The sequence below is a fragment of the Papio anubis genome, chromosome 4 (assembly GCF_008728515.1).
Source record: "Papio anubis isolate 15944 chromosome 4, Panubis1.0, whole genome shotgun sequence".
NCBI classification, from domain to species: domain Eukaryota; kingdom Metazoa; phylum Chordata; class Mammalia; order Primates; family Cercopithecidae; genus Papio; species Papio anubis.
Genome location: NC_044979.1, coordinates 14,458,754 through 14,481,166, shown reverse-complemented (window position 1 = coordinate 14,481,166; position 22,413 = coordinate 14,458,754). Strand labels below are relative to the sequence as shown.

Below are 22,413 nucleotides of genomic sequence, written 5' to 3'. Positions count from 1 at the left end.
AACAGTGTTTACAAAGTTCAGGGTAAACTCAGTAGCTAATAGCTGGCAAAGAGGCAAAACTGGGCATTCCTGTTGAAAAGGCTGAAAATGAGCAACCAAGAAAACTATTTAGGTTGTTTATGGCTTCTTCAGAAAATACTGAGTGTTGAGCTGTGTATTGTACATATGCACATCTATCTCTAAGTATGATTCTCCAGTGTCTTTTCATCAGCTCTTCCACCTTGGTTAGTCCAGTTGCGGATCATTTCCCTCATTAGAATGTCTTACCCCTGAAAAAGGAAATTTCACCAGACAGTGTAGGTATCTAGCTAGCTCTTCAACCATGGTGGTAAAGTTATTTTTGCTGATCCAATCTATTGTCCTGTTAAAAGGTAAACTGAGGTACAATAAAATTTTAAAGCGTTTACTTGAGCAAATAGCAATTCATGAATCAGACAGCTCCAAACTGTAAGTGGTCCGTGGGCTCCACCAAGGGAATACAAGGGGAGGGCTTTCACAGGGCAACCACAGAACTAAAGCAAATATTCGATTGGTTACCTTTATACAATTGCCTTAATTGGCCTATACTGCTGGAAAGTCTCTAGTTATATAATTTAGTTGGCAGCTTCTGATAGGTTAATCTTAAATTTCATTTTGCTTTAATACAAGTATTTATAAGAAATAGTTCAAGTTAATTTTCACTTGTGTTTGCAAATCAATCTGGGTTAGGTCACTTATGAGGCCTAACTGGCTTTCCCTGCTCCAGGAAAAGTGATTCCATAAGTGACCTAACCCAGCCTGAATCATCTAAGTGATTCTCCATGTCTGGTTTCCATTCTAATTTTCTTTAACAAATCTTCACTACAAATCTAATGGTTAGAGATGGGTCCCCATGCATTTTAGGTGGCTTCCCAAAGTGTCACCTGTAAATTCTACTTTCTAACCTTCCCTAAGATTAGGATGCCACTTGCTTCCAGGGTCTTTCTCAATTTTACTATATGAGAGTCTGTAAAATTTTTCAGAAAAATAAATGTATGCCTTTCACTTAGGGGTTAACAAGTACTCCACCCAACTCTTCATTATTCCCTGTGACTGAAGATACCCAGGTAGAACTTATTAAATGAAAAAACAAAATGAGTTTTCATAATAATAGCTAACATTTTGACTCACCACTCAATGGCATATGCTACATATTAAGAGCACTTACATGGGTCACTTCATTTAGTCATAACAAATCCAGGAAGAAGGTCCTATTGTCACTATTTTATGTCTGCACAAACCAGAAAGCAGCAAGTGTCAGACTTTTCCCGAGACAGTCTGGCTCCCAGCCTCTGTACATAGCACATCAATGTAGAATTTTAATATCTATGTTATCAAATAAAGGATAAGGTAAATGTATCCCAAGGCAGAAGTGTTAAAAGAAGGAAGGTTTCTGTACAATCTGATGTATGCCACAGGGAGCTGATCTGTTCTCTCTAAGGCATGGAGGACCAGAGATCATGCAGGAGAGGCTGCTTGTCCTGGATGGTGACTCCTATGTGCTGAGTCACATGAAAGCATTGGACTTCTAGACAAATGCAGAACATGAAGAAGATGAGATTAAAGGTTGTTCTCACTGAGACTGACTATTTAGTTCAGCTAAGACCCAGAACCAAGACACCCATAGTCAGTCTCTCTCTCTCTCTCTCTCTCTCACACACACACACACACACTGAGAGCTTATTTACTTTGTACCAGTCACTGCTCTAAGAATTTTACATGTATTACCTCAATTAATCCTCAAAATAACACTTTGAGTCAGAAGATAATCAATACACCACCTTACATATAAAGAAACTGAGGCACAGAGAGATTAAGCAACTTACCCAGTACCTCACAGCTAACAAGTACCCAGTCCAGGATTGAACTAAGACAATCTGATCCCTGACCCTACAGCCATAACCACTATACAGCATGGACTCTATAGAGCATATCTGAGGATAAAGATCAGAGAACTCGTGACGGTGAAACAAAACACATAATTAAGACTAAACTATGGATATTCAGCTTTGGATAGAGAGGGGTATACATCTTCTCAAGGAAGCAGCTTGACTCTAAACAGAGATGTGAAAAAAGTGGGAGAGTGGCCACAAGAAAGAACTGTGACTCCAAGGGTCAGGGATGCATGGCGGGAGGACTCTGGGGTTGAGCTGGAGAGTGAAACAGACAACACTGAAAGAGAAGATGAACACTGCAGTGTTACAACAGTGCCTTACCAACTGATGAGAATTAAAATGGATGTTTTATAGTATTTTATCTAAAAACAGCCCCAAGACAAAGGAATTCAGTTTCATTATTGATATTAAAATGGTTATAATCTTTTGGGTAGTATTTACCTGAAAGTTTACCTGACAACATTGCTCAGGTAGGTATCAAATTTCACACCTAAGATGGGGAGCTCTGTAACAGTAGGAAATGGAATCTGTTCATTCATTTATCAGTAACACAAGCATTTTGCCTAGCACTAGTAGACACTCACTAAGCACTAGTTGTACCAATTCATGCACCTTTAACCATCTGCTGAGTACTTAGATACAATCATCAGTGTTAAACTGTCTTCTGATTTCTATATTTTAAAAATTCTTAGGCAGGGTGCGGTGGCTCACGCCTGTAATCCCAGCACTTTGGAAGGCCGAGGCAGGCGGATCATGAGGTCAAGAGTTCGAGACCAGCCTGACCAACATGGAGAAACCCCATCTCTACTAGGAATACAAAAATTAGCCAGGCATGGTAGCATGTACCTGTAATCCCAGCTACTCAGGAGCCTGAGGCAGAAGAATTGCTTGAACCCAGGAGGCGAAGGTTGCAGTGAGCCGAGATCACACCACTGCACTCCAGCCTGGGCAACAGAGCAAGGTTCCATTTCGGAAAAGAATAAAATAAAATAAAATAAAATAAAATAGAAATAGAAATAAAAATAATTTTATTTGAAGAACACAGAATTGTAGAAAGTAATTGTAGCTTAAAAATTATTTAGCAGTTGCGTATGAGACAATATGTTACATATTTTTTATATAATCCTCACATCAACACTGTGAATTCAGTACTAATGATATTCTCATTTATAGAGGGGAAATTCAGGTTTAGAGAATTAATTAATTTACTCAGTGTCACAGAAATATCAAGTGGTAGAAACAGAACTGTAGTCCAGTCAATCTACTCTACATTAACTGAGAATCATTCTTTTGGAAAGGGCCTATTGATATTTGTATCTTCAGTGGCTAGACCAGGCCAGTTTCATAGTAGTTACTCAATAAATGTTGACTAAATAAATAAATGAGTAATCATGTAGTCCACACTTCCATATTTTTAAAAAAGGATCTCCATAAAATATGTAATTAAATACAGTGGCAGTCAACGTAATCACTTCTAGCTCCAGATATATTCAGCTTTTGCAAAAGTTTCTTCTGAGATGAATATTTAAACTACATCTCATCTGTCAGTGGCCACAGAGAAACTGTAAACACATTCAGAGAGGATATTTTGAGGCTAATATAAAACTAGGATGATAAATATTTGTTCCTATTATATAGAACAAAGGTTATAGGTCTTTCAAAAAGAGTGTCCCAAATTGCCAAACCCTATGGTTATAGTATGACACAACGTGATTGTGCTGACACAGTAGCCATGGAGAGAGTGTTCCCCTCCTCTCTCTTGCAAAAGAGTAAGTATTAGATGCTGTAATTACTGAAAATGATACAGATGACACTCTGGGAGTGGAAGTCAGTTCATGCGCCACCTTAAATTGGCCCCCATGGTGTCCTTGGTATGCAGAGTGAGCACTGCCATCACTGACCTGTAGGACTATTCTTTACTCTTTGCTAGATAATGTAGACCGGTGTTTCTCACATGTCAATGTGTATGTTAATCATTCAGGGATCTTGCAAAAGTACAGGTTCTGATTCAACAGGTCCAAATGAAATAGGCGGAGATTTGCATTTCTTATCATCTCTCATACCTTGCTGATGCTGCGGATCCACAGACCACACTTTGAATATTAATCATATAGAGACTCATTGTTAAATCTATGGTTCCTAAGAAAAAGTGAAGGTCAGGCACAATGGCTTACATCTGTAGTCCAGCACTTCGGGAGGCTGAGGCAGGAGGACTGCTTGAGCCCAGGAGTTTGAGACCAGCCTGGGCAACATAGTGAAACTCTGTCTCTACAAAAAACTTCAAACATAAAAAAAAATTAGCCAGGTGAGGTGGCACACGCCTGTGGTTCCAGTTGCTTTTCAAAAGCTGAGATGGGAAAATTGCTTGAGCCTAGGAGGTTGAGTTTGCAGTGAGCCATGGTTGCGCCACTGCACTCCACCCTAGGTGACAGAGTAAGACCCTGTATCAACAGGGGGGAAAAAAAAGGAAGAAAGAAAAGAAAAAAGAAAAAAGTTGGAGAAAAACAAGACTTGGAATGCTGTCTCAGAGTTCTGATGTTTTCCCGGACCATATCTATTTTTCTTGCCTTCTCGATGAACTTTGATTAAGAGCCCCGCTTCCATTTGATTTGCTGTTTTGGTTTTTGTTTCTTTTTTTACCTGTCTCTGTTTATTTCTTTGTTTTTAAGTTTTGTAATCCTGTTGGGTCAAGAGAAGAGGTTCACTACTAGGCACAGCCTGGTTTGGTCCTCAGATGACTGGCTCAGAGCCAGGACATCTGGATTCTCTAAAATATTGAAAAAAACCAAAGGCGTTTTTCCTACTCTTTTGCTTATACTCACATAGTCACTCAACAATTCACTTCTAACAACAGATATGTTGAGGTCTTTCCCCACACACCTAGCAATCTGCAGTGGACACCGACTGCATGCCCTAAAAATCAGTTCAATTCTGACACTATCTACTGGAAGACAGTGTCAGATCCCACAAGCCTGTTCCCCCACCCAACACTTCAGATGGCAATTGCAAGCCTCAGGTTGCGACCTGTGCTTCTGATCAACTGGCTATACATTGGGATTCTCATGCCCCCGCCTCCTTAGGTTCCATGAATTTGCTAAGGTGGCTCATAGAACTCAGGGAAACACTTTACTTATGTTTGACCGTTTACTACAAAGGATATTAAAAAGGATATAGATGAATATCCAGATGAGAGAGATGCATCTGGTGAGGTATGGGAGAGGGGGCATGGGGCTCCGTGTCCTCTCTGGACACACCACCCTCTGGGCACACCACCCTCTGGGCACACCGCCCTCCAGGAACCTCCATGTGGTCAGCAGTCCAGAAAGTCTGCAAACCCTGTTTGGTTTTCTGTAAAGCCTCCATCACACAGGCATGATTGATTACATCATTGGCCATTAGTGATCAACTCAAACTTCAGGCCCTCTCCCCTCCCTAGAGGTTGGGGTATAGGCTGAGAGTCCCAACCCACTAAACACGCCTTTGTTTTTGTGGTAACCAGCCCCTATCCTCAAGTTATTTCGGAGCTCCCTGCCAGCAGTCATCTCATTAGCATACCGTCTCAGTCCATTTTGCGTTGCTATAACAGAATGTCACAGACTGGGTAATTTATTTAAAATCGAAATCTATTTCTCAGAGTTATGGAATCTGGGAAGTCCAATATCAAGGTGTCAGCATCTGCAGAGGGCCTTCTTGCCGCATGGTGAAAGGTGAGAGGAGGAGAGAGGGACAAACTTGCTTTTGTAACTAACCCAATCTCCACATAACAAATCCACTCCTGAGACAACACCATTAACCCATTCGTTAAGTCAGAGCTTTCATGACCTAATCACCTCTTAGAGGTCCCACCTTTCAACACTGTCACACTTGGGATTAAGTTTCCAGCTCATGAACTTTGGGGAACACATTCAAACCACAGGACATACAAAAGATACTCTTATCACTCTGGGGATTCCTCGAGTTTTAGAAACTGTATGCCAGGAAATGGGGACAAAGACCAAATATATACTTCACAAAATTATGGATTTCTCTCCCAATTTACAACTTACTCACTGCATGACCTCAGAGAAGTCACTTAATTCCTCTGCACATTGGTTTCCCCACATATAAAATGAAATGTTGGACTAGACGATTGTTAAGTTTCTTTTAGTTCTCAAATGCTATGTCTTTTTATTAACTTCCTAGAATGTATGTTGTTTTTCTTTTACATAAGAGACAAAGTTCAATGGAATTTTTGAGAATAATTGAATATAACGAACTCCTGAGCCTCACAAATAGTAGGAATTCAAGAGTAACCACAAAATTAATTAATGATTTCAATATACTTATGCTGTAAGAACTGTGAATGGCATAAGACTTGGAGAATAAGGCAAAAGAAGTTTCACATTAACTGTCCTCTCTAAGGAAGTAAAAACAGTTTCATTACCCTATTTGAAAAAGATTAAGAATAACTTTTACTTACAAAGTTTCCCAGATCTGTACATTTGTGGTGGCATTGCACAAATGATATAATAAGATTAATTCCTGGCATTTATTGAGTACTTGTTTCATAACAAACAGTGTTTTACACATATGCATTCATGCCTAATCTAATCTTCATAACAATTGCCAGAGGGAAGTATTACTACCATATGCAATTTTTACATGAAAAAAATCAAGGCACAGAGATGTTAAGTACACCTCACACAGCTAGTAGGTAGCACAGGAGGACTTTTCTCTAGGTGTTCCAAAGGCCAGAGACTATGTCTGTAACTATTATACTAAGTTATACCAGTCTCCTCCAGCCTGGACCTATGGAGTCTTTTCTACCCATGATTAACTAATGCTTGAGTAAAATGAGCCTGAATTTTTGACTGGCCTGAAATTTCATCCTAAGAAAGAGGATAGTAATGCAGCTAATATATTTTAACATATATGAAAAAGCCAAAAGGGTAATACACAAATCCATGAGAAAAATGGACAAAAATATGTAGATACAGACAACAGAATAAACACAACATACCAATAAATATGACAATGTCATCTACCTCAATCAGGAAGTCTACTTTAAAATGAGATATCATTTTTTTACCCAACAGATTGTGAGGGGAAAAAGGTGTTACATGTGATGTTGACGACACTAAACACATTGTTGGTGGAGGTATAAATTGGCACACATTTTGGATTTAAAAAACTGAAATTATTTACCCAACATTTAAAACACGCATACTAATTCTAAGAATCCATTCTACCAAATACTTACATATGTAACTGCACAAAGAAATGTGTACATGGATTTGGTATTAAACTGATTTCAAAAATTCAAAAGATCAAGTGTTAATTAATTTTGAAATTACTAAATTATGAAAAATATGTTACACAGCTATTAAGTACAACAAGTATTATCTAAAATGAGCTGCAATGAAAATAGTTCATCAAATATAGCTAAATGAAGAAAGCAAGTAACATGTTTATCACACTGTCTGATTTGTGCAGGGAAGTCTCCTAGCTATACATAAATTCATACACCTGTATATGTGCATGTGAGTACACATGTACGCACGTGTGTTTACACATATCTGTATTTAATTTCATGATCAGGAATGATGCACATTAAGCAGTCAACAGAAGTTGCTTTAGGAAGAGGAATGAGCTATGAGAAATAAACACTTCTATGTTTTTTCACTAATATTACACGAAACATGTATTACTGTTAGAATTTTTAAAAAGCCTTTTCTCAAAAAACTTCTGGCCCTTAAGTGCTCAAAACAGTGCACATTTCTCATATATTTTAGAAAAAGCCAAAATTAAGCAATTATTAAAAGCAGTTTAGAATTTTGCTGGATTGTGCTAAATTGTATCAAAGTGTTTCCTCAAAAATGTCATTTTTTATCACATATTATTATTCAATATTAGGCTATGTTTAAGTAAGTCAACCTATATTATTAATTAAAATAATTTGCATGAGAAACCAAATAGCACACAAAATAAACCATGATTCCTCAGACTCTAAGATAACTGCATGACATAAGCAAAAAGTCAATATTTCATGCCATATGTGGATGCTTTTTATAATATGAATTGATCTCGAGAGCTCCTAATACTTTAGCTTCAGAGTTACCGGCCCTTCCTCATTCCTCTCATTGTCATAATAATGTTAAATATGTATTAGGTAGGATAAACAGTAACAGGTAAACTCCCAAATCACAGTGATTTAACAAGTGCTAGGCAGGTATGAGAGACAGCCTTCCACGTAGTGATGCAGGGACCCAGGCACCTTCTATCGCATGGTACCACCATCCTAGGGCCTTGTGGGTCTTCACTTCCAGCCAGTGATGGGAAGGTCAAACATGGAGGAGGCATACCCTCTTCCTCCATGCATGCCCTCCTCCCACTGCAGCCCGGGAAGCTGCACAGGTCTCTTCCGTTTGTATACCTTTGATAAGAACATGACCCCCACCTAAATGTAAAAGGGTTGGGAAATGCAGTCCCATACTGGCAGTTAAGTCCAGAGACAATCGTGCAAGGGAAGAAGACCCCACATCTTTTAAGGAATTTGTCTTAGTTAAGGTAACACTAGCAGCTGAAACAAATAAACCCTAAAAGTAAGTTCTTACAATTATTTCTCTTTTGTTCCCTGTTTCTAAGGATTTCAAATGAACTTCTGCCCTTTTAACTCACAATTATTCATGACATATAATTGAGAACATTAGCATTTTCACTCTCTCCTCATTCCATTTCTGTCATGCCATCCTGAAGACATATTTACCTATGTCTTGGCTGTTTCTCCCAACATTATTAGCTGCTCTTTTATAAAATATCTCTTATGATAATTTACTCTGCAAGGTGGCTAAATTCACCCATCTTATGTTAGCTTTTGTCTGTATTAGTCTCAAATGAACTCTGTGGTCAAATTCTGCAAGTACTTTAAGCATAGAAGTTATAAATGTCCAGTGAAATCAAATGCCCAATGCTGGCAGATCATGTAAATGTTTCCATTCGTGTGCTGAGTTCTTTCATACACTTTTGTGTCATTTTTACTCTCTTCAAGATAAGCTATTTCAGTTCAATTTTAACAGAATATGGACAATTTTGAGTTATAGCGATTGATATTCATGTTCCTAAAGGGTTTTGCTAAGTTTTTGTTTGTGTGACATTCCCAAATGTTATACTTACTAATTATTTTCTATCTTTTTAATTTTTATACCCTCAAATGTGTGTTCATAACCAATGTTCCTAAGGTTTTGGTTATATAGAAATGAATTCTCTAAAGCTATTATTCACAGAACTTTCAGTTGACTACTTGCTCCCAAAAGGCAGTTTCCTGATTTCTGCATACTGGCGTATCATGCAAACATCTGTAAGCATATCCATTTCTACTAAGATGGGACTGTTCTGTCTGTGTTATTTTCATTTGTATACTTTTATTTTGTATATGTTTACTCTGACCATTTTTAGAAGTTAAAGCTGCTTCAACTTGATATGTGATAAAACATGTAATTTGAGGTGATGCGTTTCCTAAATTTGTTCGGCATCATAAAAACCTTATATTTAACTTGTTTTAGTTCACATTTTCTGTTTTCTACCTTAAAATGACTTTTTCTAACTGATGTTCACATGATGAGGAATACAGCAAAAAGTTCTAAAATTATTGTTTTCATAGGCTTGCTGTCATTTATATCAGTTGCATTTCACCAGGGTATGGAAACAAAACTAAAGAAGAAAAGACTAATGTTCATGGATGGCCCACTAGGCACTACACTTTTCATATGATCAGGAGCATTTTTGTGTGTCCCCAAAGCAATTCACTGTGGACATATACAGCTGGAACACAGGTGAGCATGTTCTCACACCGTGATTACCTGTGCAAGATTTTCCTTGAGTTTATTCCATAACCCCAGCAGGTCAAAGACCACATTGTAATAAAGTCATTAGTTTGTAAATTGCATAATTGCTTAATGTAAAATTCATAATCCTCCTATGTCCAGTAGAATAAAGAAACAGAAATAAACATGAGAATACCTTTGACCAGCAAATATCTCCACCCTCCAAGGAGAGGTAGTAGTTTCTAGGCAAGCCACCGTGGAGAGGGTCCTGTCTTCCCCTGAGATGGGCTCTGAATCCAGCACTCTTCCCCCTTCAGAATAAAGATTAGAGAATAATTCTAATATATGACCTACAGTGGTGGTTTGTGTTTTAGGAGACCCTCCCTTCAAGAAGGTTCTAATAAGCCCCACTGGGACACCTTGGCCCCTCCGTGGACTCCCCAATCTGCTCCGTGCCTCCCTCACCAGCTCCCCAAAGCATCTCCACACCTCAGAGGGTCACTTGGAATCAGCTAACTTTTCAGGCTTCTTTCTTCCCAGTTCTGCTGCAACACAAGGAACCCAGATTACATCAGGGAGAGGCTGAGCTCCAGAGGTTCCCGCCAGGAGCTTATTCATTGTCACACTGTTCCTGCTTCCTGACAGGTTCACTTGAACCATCTGGAGATTGGGGAACAAGGGCAGTGCTGGGATTCATGAAATCCAAGCATTCCGGGACTGTAATGAGAGATGTTGTCTCAGAGGTGTGCTCTGTGGCTGTCTGGGTTTCTTAATTGTGCATCCTGCTGGGGTTAAGAACAGAAATAGAAAAAGACAATTGTCTTATCTCTCCTTCCCCAAGGAGGTGAGCATGCACAAGATTTCATGGCCCAGCTCCTCCAGTGATCCCTCAGCTGTCAACCAGGCTGAACCCATCAGAGAATAACACCTCCTTTTCTGAGGATTCTCATATATTTTCAATCAGAAACAGAAGCAAAGATTCTGCAGCTCCCACAGAAACTCCCAGAAACCTTCAGGTGCTTCACTCTTCTGAGATCCTTGAGTCCAAATGTGGGAGCTAACCAGGCTGCCTTTCTTTACTTTACCATGAATTCCTCCTAGACATGTTGTCTAGCTCCTACTCTTGGTTAACTCTCACATCCACTACAAACATTGGTAAGGAAATTCACTCCTCTCTAAATATGTGCTGATTATTTTTCTGTAATGGGGATAGTTTGAGGGAAAGTTCATGCTAACTTCTTTGAACATATTATCACAAATAATGTAAGTATATAGAGAATTAAGCTAATTTTGTTTTATATGATGGAGAAGTAACTGCATGAAAGCAACAAAGCTATAAACATTGATGCCAGATTTAAATAAAAAAAGAATACATCACTCATAAAATTAACATGTTGATTTCCACTGCTATAATCAAGACTATGAAAGCTTTAGAGGATCATGGTTTTAAGGGACTATTGTGAACCTTGAAGAGGCAATGCTTGTCAGGTTCATACAATCTTCAGGCTACTCAAGAAATTGTTAAAGACTGATGATAATTGATCTCAGCTATTGAGTGTTCACTGCACACCAGGAATGTGTTCAATGTATAACTCATATCATCTCAATTAATCCTCACAACCACCTCATAAAATCGTTACTATCACTTTTCTCCTTTTTTAAAAAAAGGAAACAAGCTTGGAGAGGCTAAGATATACACTCAAGGTCATATAACTAATAAATGTGCATCTAAGCCCATGGCTCTTTAATTGCTTTTTTTGTTTGTTTGTTTCTTTCAGTGTTTACTCTGCCTGAGAACCTGATTCACAGCAGAATGTGGAGAGCTCATTAATGTTTTGCTTTCTCATATTTAATCAAATTGATATCTAGTTAGTCAATAAATAATTATTGAACACCTACCATATTCCAGGCACAATATAGAGTCAAATGTATTTCACCTTTTTAGTTACTTACTAGATCAATAGATCAAATGAATGAATGAATGCCTAAATATCATTTTTTGGGTTTTTTTGTTGTTTGTTTGTTACCATCCTTGGACTGAATCTGGAATTTCTGGCTTGCTTAAATCTTGCCTACTATAATTGGCATACTTGAAAGACACTTCTATTTCTCCACCCCTTCCCCCATCCCATCGTTTCTTTCATTCTATGTGATACAAAGAAAATCTCATTTGTGGAAAAAGTGAAAGAATATACTAAAAATAAAATTAAATATAACCCAGTTGCAAACATAACATTCAGGCATTGTATATGTTTTAAATGATATATATGTACAAGTTAGCCATTTAAACATTTGGCAAATTATTTTATGACTAACAAATTATCCAACATCGCCATGATTTCTATGTAAATATGTAAGACTGAAATCATTTCTTTGCACATGACCAAACCTGTCTACTTCAAAAAGTAAAACTTAAGATCTGATGAGCCGACACGCTCCTAATGAGTCACATCATATTCTTTAAATGAAAGCTATTTTTAAATCCTCAGGTCAAACAAAGTATTAGATGGTTTACTTCCAAGTAATAAGAATATTTGAGGCCAGGTGCAGTGGCTCATGTCTGTAATCCCAGCACTTTGGGAGACTAAGGCAGGAGGACTGCTTGAGGCCAGTAGTTTGAGACCAGCCTGGACAACACAGTGAGACCCTATCTCTAAAAAAAATGTTTTTTTAAAAAAGGTAGCCAGACATGGTACAGCACACCTGTAATCCCAGCTACTGGGGAGGCTAGGTGGGAGGATCACCTGAGCCTAGGGACGTTGAGGTTGCAATGAACCATGATTACGCCACTGCACTCCAGCCTAAGTGACAGGACGAGACCCTGTCGCAAAAAAAAAATGACAATGACAAAGGGGGGTTATGAGTGTATTAGTTGTAACAAATATTTTTTTTTTCTTTTTCTTTTTCTTTTTTTTGAGACAGGGTCTCACTCTATTGCCCAGGCTGAAGAGCAATGGCTCTAACATAGCTCACTGCAACCTCAAACTCCTGAGCTCAAGCAACCTCCTGCCTCAGTCTCCCAAGCAGCTAGAACTACAGGCTTTTGCCACAATACCCAGCTACTTTTTTTGTTTCTGTTTTACTTTTTTTTTTGTTTTTAGAGACAGAGTTTCACTACGTTGCCCAGGCTGGTATTAAACCACTGGCTTCAAGCAATCCTCCTGCCTCAGCCTCCCAAAGTGCTGGGATTACAGGCATAAGCCACCACACCTGGCCTCAAATATTTCTGATGCTTGGAAATAAACCATCTGATACTTTGCCTGACCTGAAGATTTAAAAGTAGTTTTCATTTTAAGAATGTTGTGTGACTCATTAGAAAGGAGTTTGTCAGCTCATCAGATCTTAAGTTTTACCTTTTGAAGTAGACAGGTTTGGTCATGTGTAAAGAAATGATTTCAGTCTTACATTTAGAAACCATGGAGACATTGGTTAATTTATTAGTCGTCAAATAATTTGCCAAGCTTTTAAATGGCTAACTTGTACATATATCATTTAAAGCAAGCTTTTCCAACCTGTGGCCCATAGGCAGCTTTGAATGTGGCCCAACACAAATTCATAAATTTTCTTAAAACATTATATAATTTAAGTTCGCCAGCCATCATTAGTGTCAGTGTATTTTATGTGTGACTCAAGACAATTCTTCTTTCAACGTGGCCCAGGGAAGCCAAAAGATTGGACACCGCTGAAAGTATACACAATGCCTGAATGTTATGTTTGCAACTGGGTTATATTTGTTTATTTTTTTTAGCCTCTCCTTTCACTTTTGCCAACCCTTTGGTAAATTTAATCCATTTGAGTTTAAGTAAGATGTTCTTTGTATCATGCAGAATGAAAGAAACTATGGGGGAGGAAAAGAAAATAAGTGTCTTTCAAGTATTCAGATTATAGTAGACATTCCAGATTCAGTCTAAGGATGGTTAAAAAAGCTATTTATGCATTCATTCATTTATTCATTTGTATTTATTGATTTATCCACACAATAAGTATTTACTGTCAGATTACAAAAGTGAGAGCACCTTGTCCTTGTTCACGAGGAGTGTGTTAACAACCCAGTCCCTGTAAAAGAAATCAGGGTTTCAACCCACGTGGCAACTATCCTTAAAGAAGCTGAGGGTCTTCACTAAGCTCTCCTTTCTTCTTGACTCTCCATCCAGCTTTCAAAGAAATTCATACTTGTGCATAGCGGACTTTTTTCTTTGTATAATCATTTGGGAAGTTACAAAAGGAAATAATGAAAGACTTAATAAAGAAATTAAGATTTTTATAAGATGTAGACTGGGTACATGGTTCATGCCTACAATCCCAGCACTTTGGGAGGCCAAGATGGGAGTAGCACTTGAACCCAACAGTTTGAGACCAGCCTGGGCAACATAATAATACATTGTCTCTAAAAAAATATTTATTTAAAAAAATGAGCTAGGTATGGTGGCATGCACCCGTAATCTCAGCTACTTGGGAGGCTGAGGTGGGAGGATTGCTTGAGCCTGAGATGTCAAAACTCCAGTGAGCCGTAATCAGACCACTGCATTCCAGGGCAGGTGACATTTATTTATAAATAAATAAATAAATAAAGATTTTTATGAGGTGTAAATTCAAATGCATTTCACAACCAAATATTTTCATATGCTTTGCATATTTTCCAATTAAATGTAGAAGGTTGGCCTAGCGGAGTATTTTTTTTTAATAGAATCCTGAAAAAAATATATAAGCCTTGGTCATGTGCTATGAAATTACAATATTCACTAGAATTTATTTGTGCCTTGCTGATAATAATCAATGATTTATTGATAATGCTTATAAGTATACAATCATTTGTTACCACTGGAAAAGAATCCAGTGGGGACGTTCTGCAGTGTTCCAATTAGATGATTTTTTAAACTTTCTTTAACTTTTAAGTTCAGGGGTACAAATGCAGTTTGTTACATAGGTAAATTTGTGTCTTGGGGGGCTTGTTGTACAAATTATCTCATTACCCAGATATTAAGCCTAGTACCCATTAGTTATTTTTCCTGGTCTTCTTCCTCCTGCCACCCTTTGCCCTCCGATAGGCCCCAGTGTGTGTTGTTCCCCTCTATGTGTCCATGTGTTCTCATCATTTAGCTCCTGCTTATATGTGAGAACATTAGGTATTTGGTTTTCTGTTCCTGCATTAGTTTGCTAAGGATAATGGTCTCCAGGTCCATCTATGTCCATCAAAGGACAAAAGCTCATTCCTTTTTATGGCTGCATAGTATGCCATGGTGTATATGTACCACATTTTCTTTATCCAGTCCATCGTTGGTGGACATGTAGGTTGATTCCATGTCTTTGCTCCAATGACAGCTGGACCAGGGTCTCATCCAAAGCAGCACATTTCCTTACATTAATCCGGAGAAGTTTTTTCTTCGGAGATAAGCAGGTACAGGTTCAATGGCTCAGCCTCAGGTTACTTTTGCCTAGCAAAGGCACTAAAAAAAAATTTGCACCCACAAAATACTAGATTTCTACAAGGTATACTGAGGAAAATGTTATCTAGGACTTAAGGATAAAACCCCAAATGTTATTTGGCACATCACCAATTCACAAATACCAATTACCTGACTGACAATTTTATTGCTATAATAATCTGCAAAATAATGAAGTCACTAAATTAGCTCTTTGCAAAAAAGTAGTTTTAATCAGACACCTGTAAAGTATTTAGCAATTCTTATGTTGCTGAAACACAGCTAATTTTTTATGAATGGTCATTTCTGGTGTTTTTGAAAGACACTTCATTTTAATTTTTTCTCCATAGTTTCTTTTATTCTACATGGTAAAAAGAACATCTTACTTAAACTCAAATGGATTAAATGTACCAAAGGGTTGGCAAAACTGAAAGGAGAGACCAAAAAAGAAATGATATATAACCCAGTGGCAAACATAACATTCAGGCATTGTGAATGTTTTAAATGATATGTTTGTACAAACTAGCCCTGAAAAATCTAATATCTACAAATTGTATGAGTTGTTATTCAAAACCAGTTTTCGGTAAATCAGTAACTGTCCATCAATCAGTAGATTAACTGCCAAATCGCCAATTATCGGTTCCTATTTATGACTCATTGTAAAATAAAGATTGCAATTAGAACACATTTGTAGCACATCCATTAGTTCCTTCTCAGGAACCCAAACAATCACAATGTCATTAAAGTTGCTTTTTATCTTTCTGCTTCTTCTGTTATTATATAAACTGCTCCAGAGTACAAAGGTGGATTTCAGATGTTGAAAGCAAAACAGTTGATATTTCTACTGAGAAATTGGGATTACATCATCTTTTTTTCTAGGACCACTCTAATTTCCATATTTGGAGTTCTTCCATTACTGATTATTTCTACACTTCAGGAATTCTCTTAGTAATTTTTATATGTGCAGCTTCAAGACAATCCTTATTACATGGTCATTTTACTTCCACTTTTGCTACGACACTCTTTCTTCCCATGATGTGTCAATGGCTCTATGTATCCTATCATTTGTGACACAATGCCTTCCATAACGCTGGATATTTACAATCGGTAATTAACTTAACGTGTAGCTAAATCACTCATGTTAAAAGTTTATCTTTTAAAAATGACTAAATTCATAAAATAATCTCTAGGTGTTTTTGACAATCTGGTCCTAAGCGATCTTTTTCTTTTTCACAGGGAAATGGGGGAAAATCAGACAATGGTCACAGAGTTCCTCCTACTGGGATTTCTCCTGGACCCAAGGATTCAGATGCTCCTCTTTGGCCTCTTGTCCCTGTTCCATGTCTTCACCCTGCTGGGGAACGGGGCCATCCTGGGGCTCATCTCACTGGACTCCAGACTCCACACCCCCATGTACTTCTTCCTCTCACACCTGGCTGTTGTCGACATCACTTATGCTTGCAACATGGTGCCCCAGATGCTGGTGAACCTCCTGCATCCAGCCAAGCCCATCTCCTTTGCGGGCTGCATGATGCAGACCTTTCTCTGTTTGACTTGTGGACATAGCGAATGTCTCCTGTTGGTGGTGATGTCCTACGATCGTTATGTGGCCATCTGCCACCCTCTCCGATATTCCATCATCGTGACCTGGAGAGTCTGCATCACCCTGGCCATCACTTCTTGGACATGTGGCTCCCTTCTGGCTCTGGTCCATGTGGTTCTCATCCTAAGACTGCCCTTCTGTGGGCCTTATGAAATCAACCACTTCTTCTGTGAAATCCTGTCTGTCCTCAGGCTGGCCTGTGCTGACACCTGGCTCAATCAGGTGGTCATCTTTGCAGCCTGTGTGTTCTTCCTGGTGGGGCCACTCTGCCTGGTGCTGGTCTCCTACTTGCACATCCTGACGGCCATCCTGAGGATCCAGTCTGGGGAGGGCCGCAGAAAGGCCTTCTCTACCTGCTCCTCCCACCTCTGCGTGGTGGGGCTCTTCTTTGGCAGCGCCATCATCATGTACATGGCCCCCAAGTCCCGCCACCCTGAGGAGCTGCAGAAGGTACTTTTTCTATTTTACAGTTTTTTCAACCCAACACTGAATCCCCTGATTTACAGCCTGAGGAACGCAGAGGTCAAGGGTGCCCTGAGGAGAGCATTGTGCAAGGAAAGTCATTTCCAACTGGTGTGACATTTGAATCTCCAGCCTCAGTCATCTCCTGGAATATTGGTACCAAATACCACCTAAGTTCACTACTCTTTATATCTGAAACTGAATGAACCAAGCGACTCTGCAAAGCATTCCTTTTTCCTGCCTGGGAAGTATTTAGTTTTTGATGCATTTGTTATACTTAACATTTTTTAATTTAACTGCTTATTGAGTTGAGAATGTTGGGGAAAGATTTATTTTGTACACTGCTATGAGTCCAGAAGTTTAAAACAGACACCCCACCCATGACTTAGTCAGGTATGCTCCGTAGTAGTGGAATAGCAGTTATTACCAGACAGAGTCATACCTATAAAAAGTTTTTTAAAATACAGCCACAGGCAGAGACTCCAGAACCCACTGATACCTCTGTCCATTTTCATCTTTATTTGGATGTTTCCCCTCAATTGTACTTCCTCTCTAAGTAGTAAATGTACCTAAAAGCCTACTTCAGCTTGGAAGGAAATTGATTTTTATAAAATCCTACAAAGTGTCTGACAATTTTTGTTGTCAGAGAGAGTGAATCCATAAACATTCAGCTGGCAATATGAAGCAATTACACAACAAAATCCACTTTCCAACCTGCCCTGAGATTGTGATGGTCATTTGTTTCTACTCTTCTCACCTCCTCCAGGGGACTGTCTATGATTCTCTCTGAATAAGCAAATGCTCTTCACTTAGAGGAAGTTAGTAAGTACCACCACACAACTTTTCACTGCTGGGGATGAATGGAAAGCCCCACACAGAGACAATTCAATGGAAAAAAGGGTTTTAATAATAACATTAATATTTAGCATTATTATAAATTACTCTGTGCCATCCACTGCACATTTGATAGGTACTTTATAGAGATAACCTCAGTTTATCATTATAGTCAATCCATTTCCCATTATTGTCCCATTTTATAGATGCAAACTTTAAGCAGATGGAAGATGTTAGACTCAAACCCAAACAATCTGGCTCCCAAGCCTTCTCTACTTAACCAGGACAATGTAGGACTTTATTAGCAACATACCTCATATAGGATATGTTAGGTGAATGTGGGTTTCTTCTCCGTCTAGAATGTGCCATGATGAGGCCAGGAGAGTCAGAGATTATTTATGGAAGTCTTCTTATCCTGTTTGACGAGTCCTATGGCCATGGCTGCAAAAGAGGTTACGAGATTCAGAGGAACACAGAACACAGAGTGGTTGGGAGTGGAGGCTGTTCTCAATGAGATTAGAGAGTTAGTTTAGAACTGTACTTGGTTCTGGGTGGTGAGATCCAGAACAAAGACATCTCTAGTTCACATACAACACTCACATGCTCACGCAAATGCACACGCACACACACATACACACACACACACACACACAGAGTGCTTGGTGAAGCACTATTCCAAGAACCTTACAAGTAAGAGCTCTTTACGTCCTCATAAAAACCCTGAGGTAGAGACTATTACTACTGTTTTTAGGTGAGAAAACAGAGCTACAGAGAGATTATATAATCTAACCAATTCTCCCAGCTAATAAGTACCTAGTCCAGAATCAAACTTAGGCAATATGACTGCTGAACCCATAATCATAACCATTATATAAGCAATTACACAACAAAATCCACTTTCCAACCTGCCCTGAGATTGTGATGGTCATTTGTTTCTACACTTCTCACCTCCTCCGGGGGACTGTCTATGATTCTCTCTGAATAAGCAAATGCTCTTCACTTAGAGGAAGTTAGTAAGTACCACCGCACAAATCAAAGAGATCATGAAATTTCCAAAGATGAAGAGGAGGAGAGATGAAAAGCAATTTTCAATCTCTAGCCAAAGATAGGCATTAGGCTCCAGACAGAAAAGTACTTAAAGCTGGAAAAAACAAACAAACAAACAAACAAACACACCAGCTTTTTTTATACTGGTGCATGAAACGAGATGAGGTAGCAAGAAGGGACTGTGACTCCAAGGGTCAGAGATGGAGGAGGAGCTTGTTGACGGTCAGGATGGTGAAACCAAAAACAATGGATAAATGAGGTTGACATTGCAGTTTTAAGTTGACGGCTCATCAATTGAAGAACATTAGAAAGTGTTTTTGTAAATTATCTAGCCGGGCATGGCAACATGTGCCTGTAGCCCCAGCTATTTGGGAGGCTGAAGTAAGAGGATCACTTGAGCCCAGGATTTTGAGGCTTCAGTGAGTCACAATCGCACCACTGCATTCCAACCTGGGTGACAGAGTGAGACCTTGTCTCCAATAATAATAATAATAATAATAATAATAATAATGATAATAAAATAATTAATTTTTAAAAAATTACCCAAACTGGATATACCATTTGTAATTCCACTGCTGCCGAACAGTTTTTAAACAGTTGTTTAGTTTCATGGCAGATGTTGCGTATTGTGATGGAACCAATACTGGGAAGGGATACATTCAAGTGGCAGGACGAAGATGAAGAGCTCTAATACCAGGGATAGGTTTCAAGGGATGAATGCTCCCCTGGTAACAGAGGAACGGCAGGAAATCACGATGTGCAGAAACCATGCTCAGGCAGTTGCCTGTGCGGACCCTAAGTTCTGTGTGTGCAGTCCTCTCTTAGGATTGGCCCAGGCATCCAGGAAGCCCACAATACTGCCTACCCCTTAAATACACAAGGTGCGTACCAGAGGCCCTGGTTCTAGTTCCAGTTGTATCATTTGCTAGCTGTGTTTTTTTGCAGAGAACTCCCTTAAACTGCCTGAGCTTCAGTCCTTCATCTGAAAATTATGCATATGGAAGCTGTTTAGGACACCCCAGAGTGCCACTGAAAACCAAAAGCAAGATGCAAATGGACACATTTTTTTTTTGAAGTCTTAAAAGTGCTATGTGAACATAAGATAAACTGTTATTATTACCATGCTGTCAGAAGTTATTTTAATCCTGTCAGGGTTGCTAAACTTTCTGATCTGGAACCAAAATTTCTCTTTAAACAGGAAGAGCATTGGTGCTGGTAGGTCACCTACGCCTGGCTTCCCCATGTCTCCCCTAGAGGCACAGAAGGCCACTTGGTCTTGGAGGGCACAGCCAGACCAGGAGCAGGAGCTGCGGCCCAGACTCAGGGAACCTCTGTGAGTCAGCTGGCAAAGACTCCCGGGCAGCCTCTCTCTCTTTGAATCTGGTCCCAGCCCATTCACTTGGAAAAAACAGGAAACTTCTCCCAAAGTCAAGGAATTCAGATTTTGGTTTTGGTTTCCAACTTTTTGTAATCCTCAACCTGGGATTTACAGTATATGTCTTGATTATGTTTCATTCATCTCTTCACAAAGGGAAGGACAAGCATTGGTTCATCTCTTTACATCTGTACATTCCTAGCACAGAGTGAGTACTCACAAAAAACATAAGGAATACATAGAGGACACTTTAGCTATCTGTTGACTATGTCCGTTGACCCCATTTCCAAATTTTCAGTGTTGAGCCATCTTCTGATTTCTAACCTTCTTTAAATCCCTCTCATTTTAGGTTATAGTACAGTAGAAATTTAATTGTACCTGATGATTACTGAGCACTTACTATGTGGTCAGCACCGCATAAAATGCTTTAGTATAATTCTTACATCAAATCTGTGGAGTAGGTACTAATACTATCCTAACATTACATGGGGAAAATAAAGTTTAGTGAAATTAATTAATGTATGCAAGGTTGCCAAATCATTCAGTGGTAGAAACATGACTCAAGACCAGGCAGTCTGGCTGCAAATAAACTCTGAACCACTCTCTTGTAGAGGACCTCCTGATACTCATCTGCTGAATGGTTGGCAACAGGCCTGTTCATAGTAGACACTCAATAAACTGACTAAATGAACAAATGAGTGGTCATTGTGTTCAAATTTCTACTCACATCATATATGCCTAGGGATGAGTTACCCTTTATTCTTTTTATTTATTTATTTATTTGAGATGGAGTCTTGCTCTGTCGCCCAGTCTGGAGTGCAGTGGCACGATCTCGGCTCACTGCAATTTCTGTCTCCCAGGTTTAAGTGATTCTCCTGCCTCAGCCTCCCGAGTAGTTGGGACTACAGGCATGCGCCACCACACCAGCTAATTTTGTATTTTTAGTGGAGAGGGCATTTCACCATGTTGGTCAGGCTGGTCTCAAACTCCTGACCTCAGGTGATCCACCCACCTCGGCCCCCCCAAAGTGCTGGGATTACAGGCGTGAGCCACTGCGCCCGGCCTGTTTTTTTAAAGTTGAATCTCTTGTGCATTTGATTTGTCCAATTCATCCTTTTAGCATATTCTTATGCAGTAGATATTAATAATCGAGAACGTCCTATTGCTCTAGGATGACAGAGAAGAAACAATTTAGGGTTGAAATTTAGCACTTACTATTAAAAATGATGGGAATTCTATTTATATTTTATCATAGGAGTCCATGGCCATTGTCTTATCACAAGTGTGCCAAATGACTGAACCTGTGATTCCAGAAGGCCAGGATGGTACTGGTGCTACACAGGAAGTCATGTTAGAGTGCTGCTCTTGAAAACTCTGGCAAGAGGGTGGAGACAACTGTAGGCAATAACTACTGGGAATGATAGGGATGGGAATTTGTGTGTTGTAGTCAGTTTCCTTGCCTCCTGAAATTGGCACCTGCAGCATCTTTGGCATGTAGACCAGGGATTGCCAACTGCCAACCTGTAGGACTGGTGTTTGCTGTCTGCTGTGAGTGTAGAGTATCATTGTTAAACACAGGTTCGTGAGAATAGACAAAAATGAAAGACATTTGGAATCCTGTCTCACTGGACTTCACAGTTCTGATGTTTTCACAACCAGCAGAGAAGTGTCTTACATCCCTTGCTTTCTTCATAAATTTTAAATAGCGTTGGCTCATTTTTATCTGTGTTTTTCAAACCTGTGTTTCTATGTTTTTAATTTTTGAAATCATGTTGTGCCAAAAGAAGAAGTGAACCCTTGAACACAGTATGATTTGGTCAACAGAATACTGGCTAGGCATGAGAATGTCTGGGCTCTCACGGCAATTCCCCCACTTACTGTGTGACCTTAACTCCTCTGGGCTTCAATTTCCACACCTATAAAATAAAGAACTTAACTAGACAAACTTTAAGGT

At 39.1% G+C, this 22,413-nt stretch overlaps 1 protein-coding gene across 1 annotated transcript; it reads left to right on the top strand.

Moving 5' to 3' along the window:
* The first annotated feature begins 5,559 nt into the window (after window positions 1-5,559).
* Window positions 5,560-17,320, top strand: LOC101021469 (olfactory receptor 2A1/2A42). Its single transcript, XM_009204084.4, has 2 exons — window positions 5,560-5,620; window positions 16,375-17,320. Exon 2 carries the CDS (start codon window positions 16,379-16,381, stop codon window positions 17,318-17,320), a length of 942 nt encoding a protein of 313 aa, XP_009202348.3. The 5' UTR covers window positions 5,560-5,620; window positions 16,375-16,378.
* Window positions 17,321-22,413: the final 5,093 nt, after the last annotated feature.

Coding starts and splice junctions, on each gene's coding strand:
- LOC101021469 (XM_009204084.4), top strand. CDS start 16,379: ATGGGGGAAAATCAGACAATGGTCACAGAGTTCCTCCTACTGGGATTT.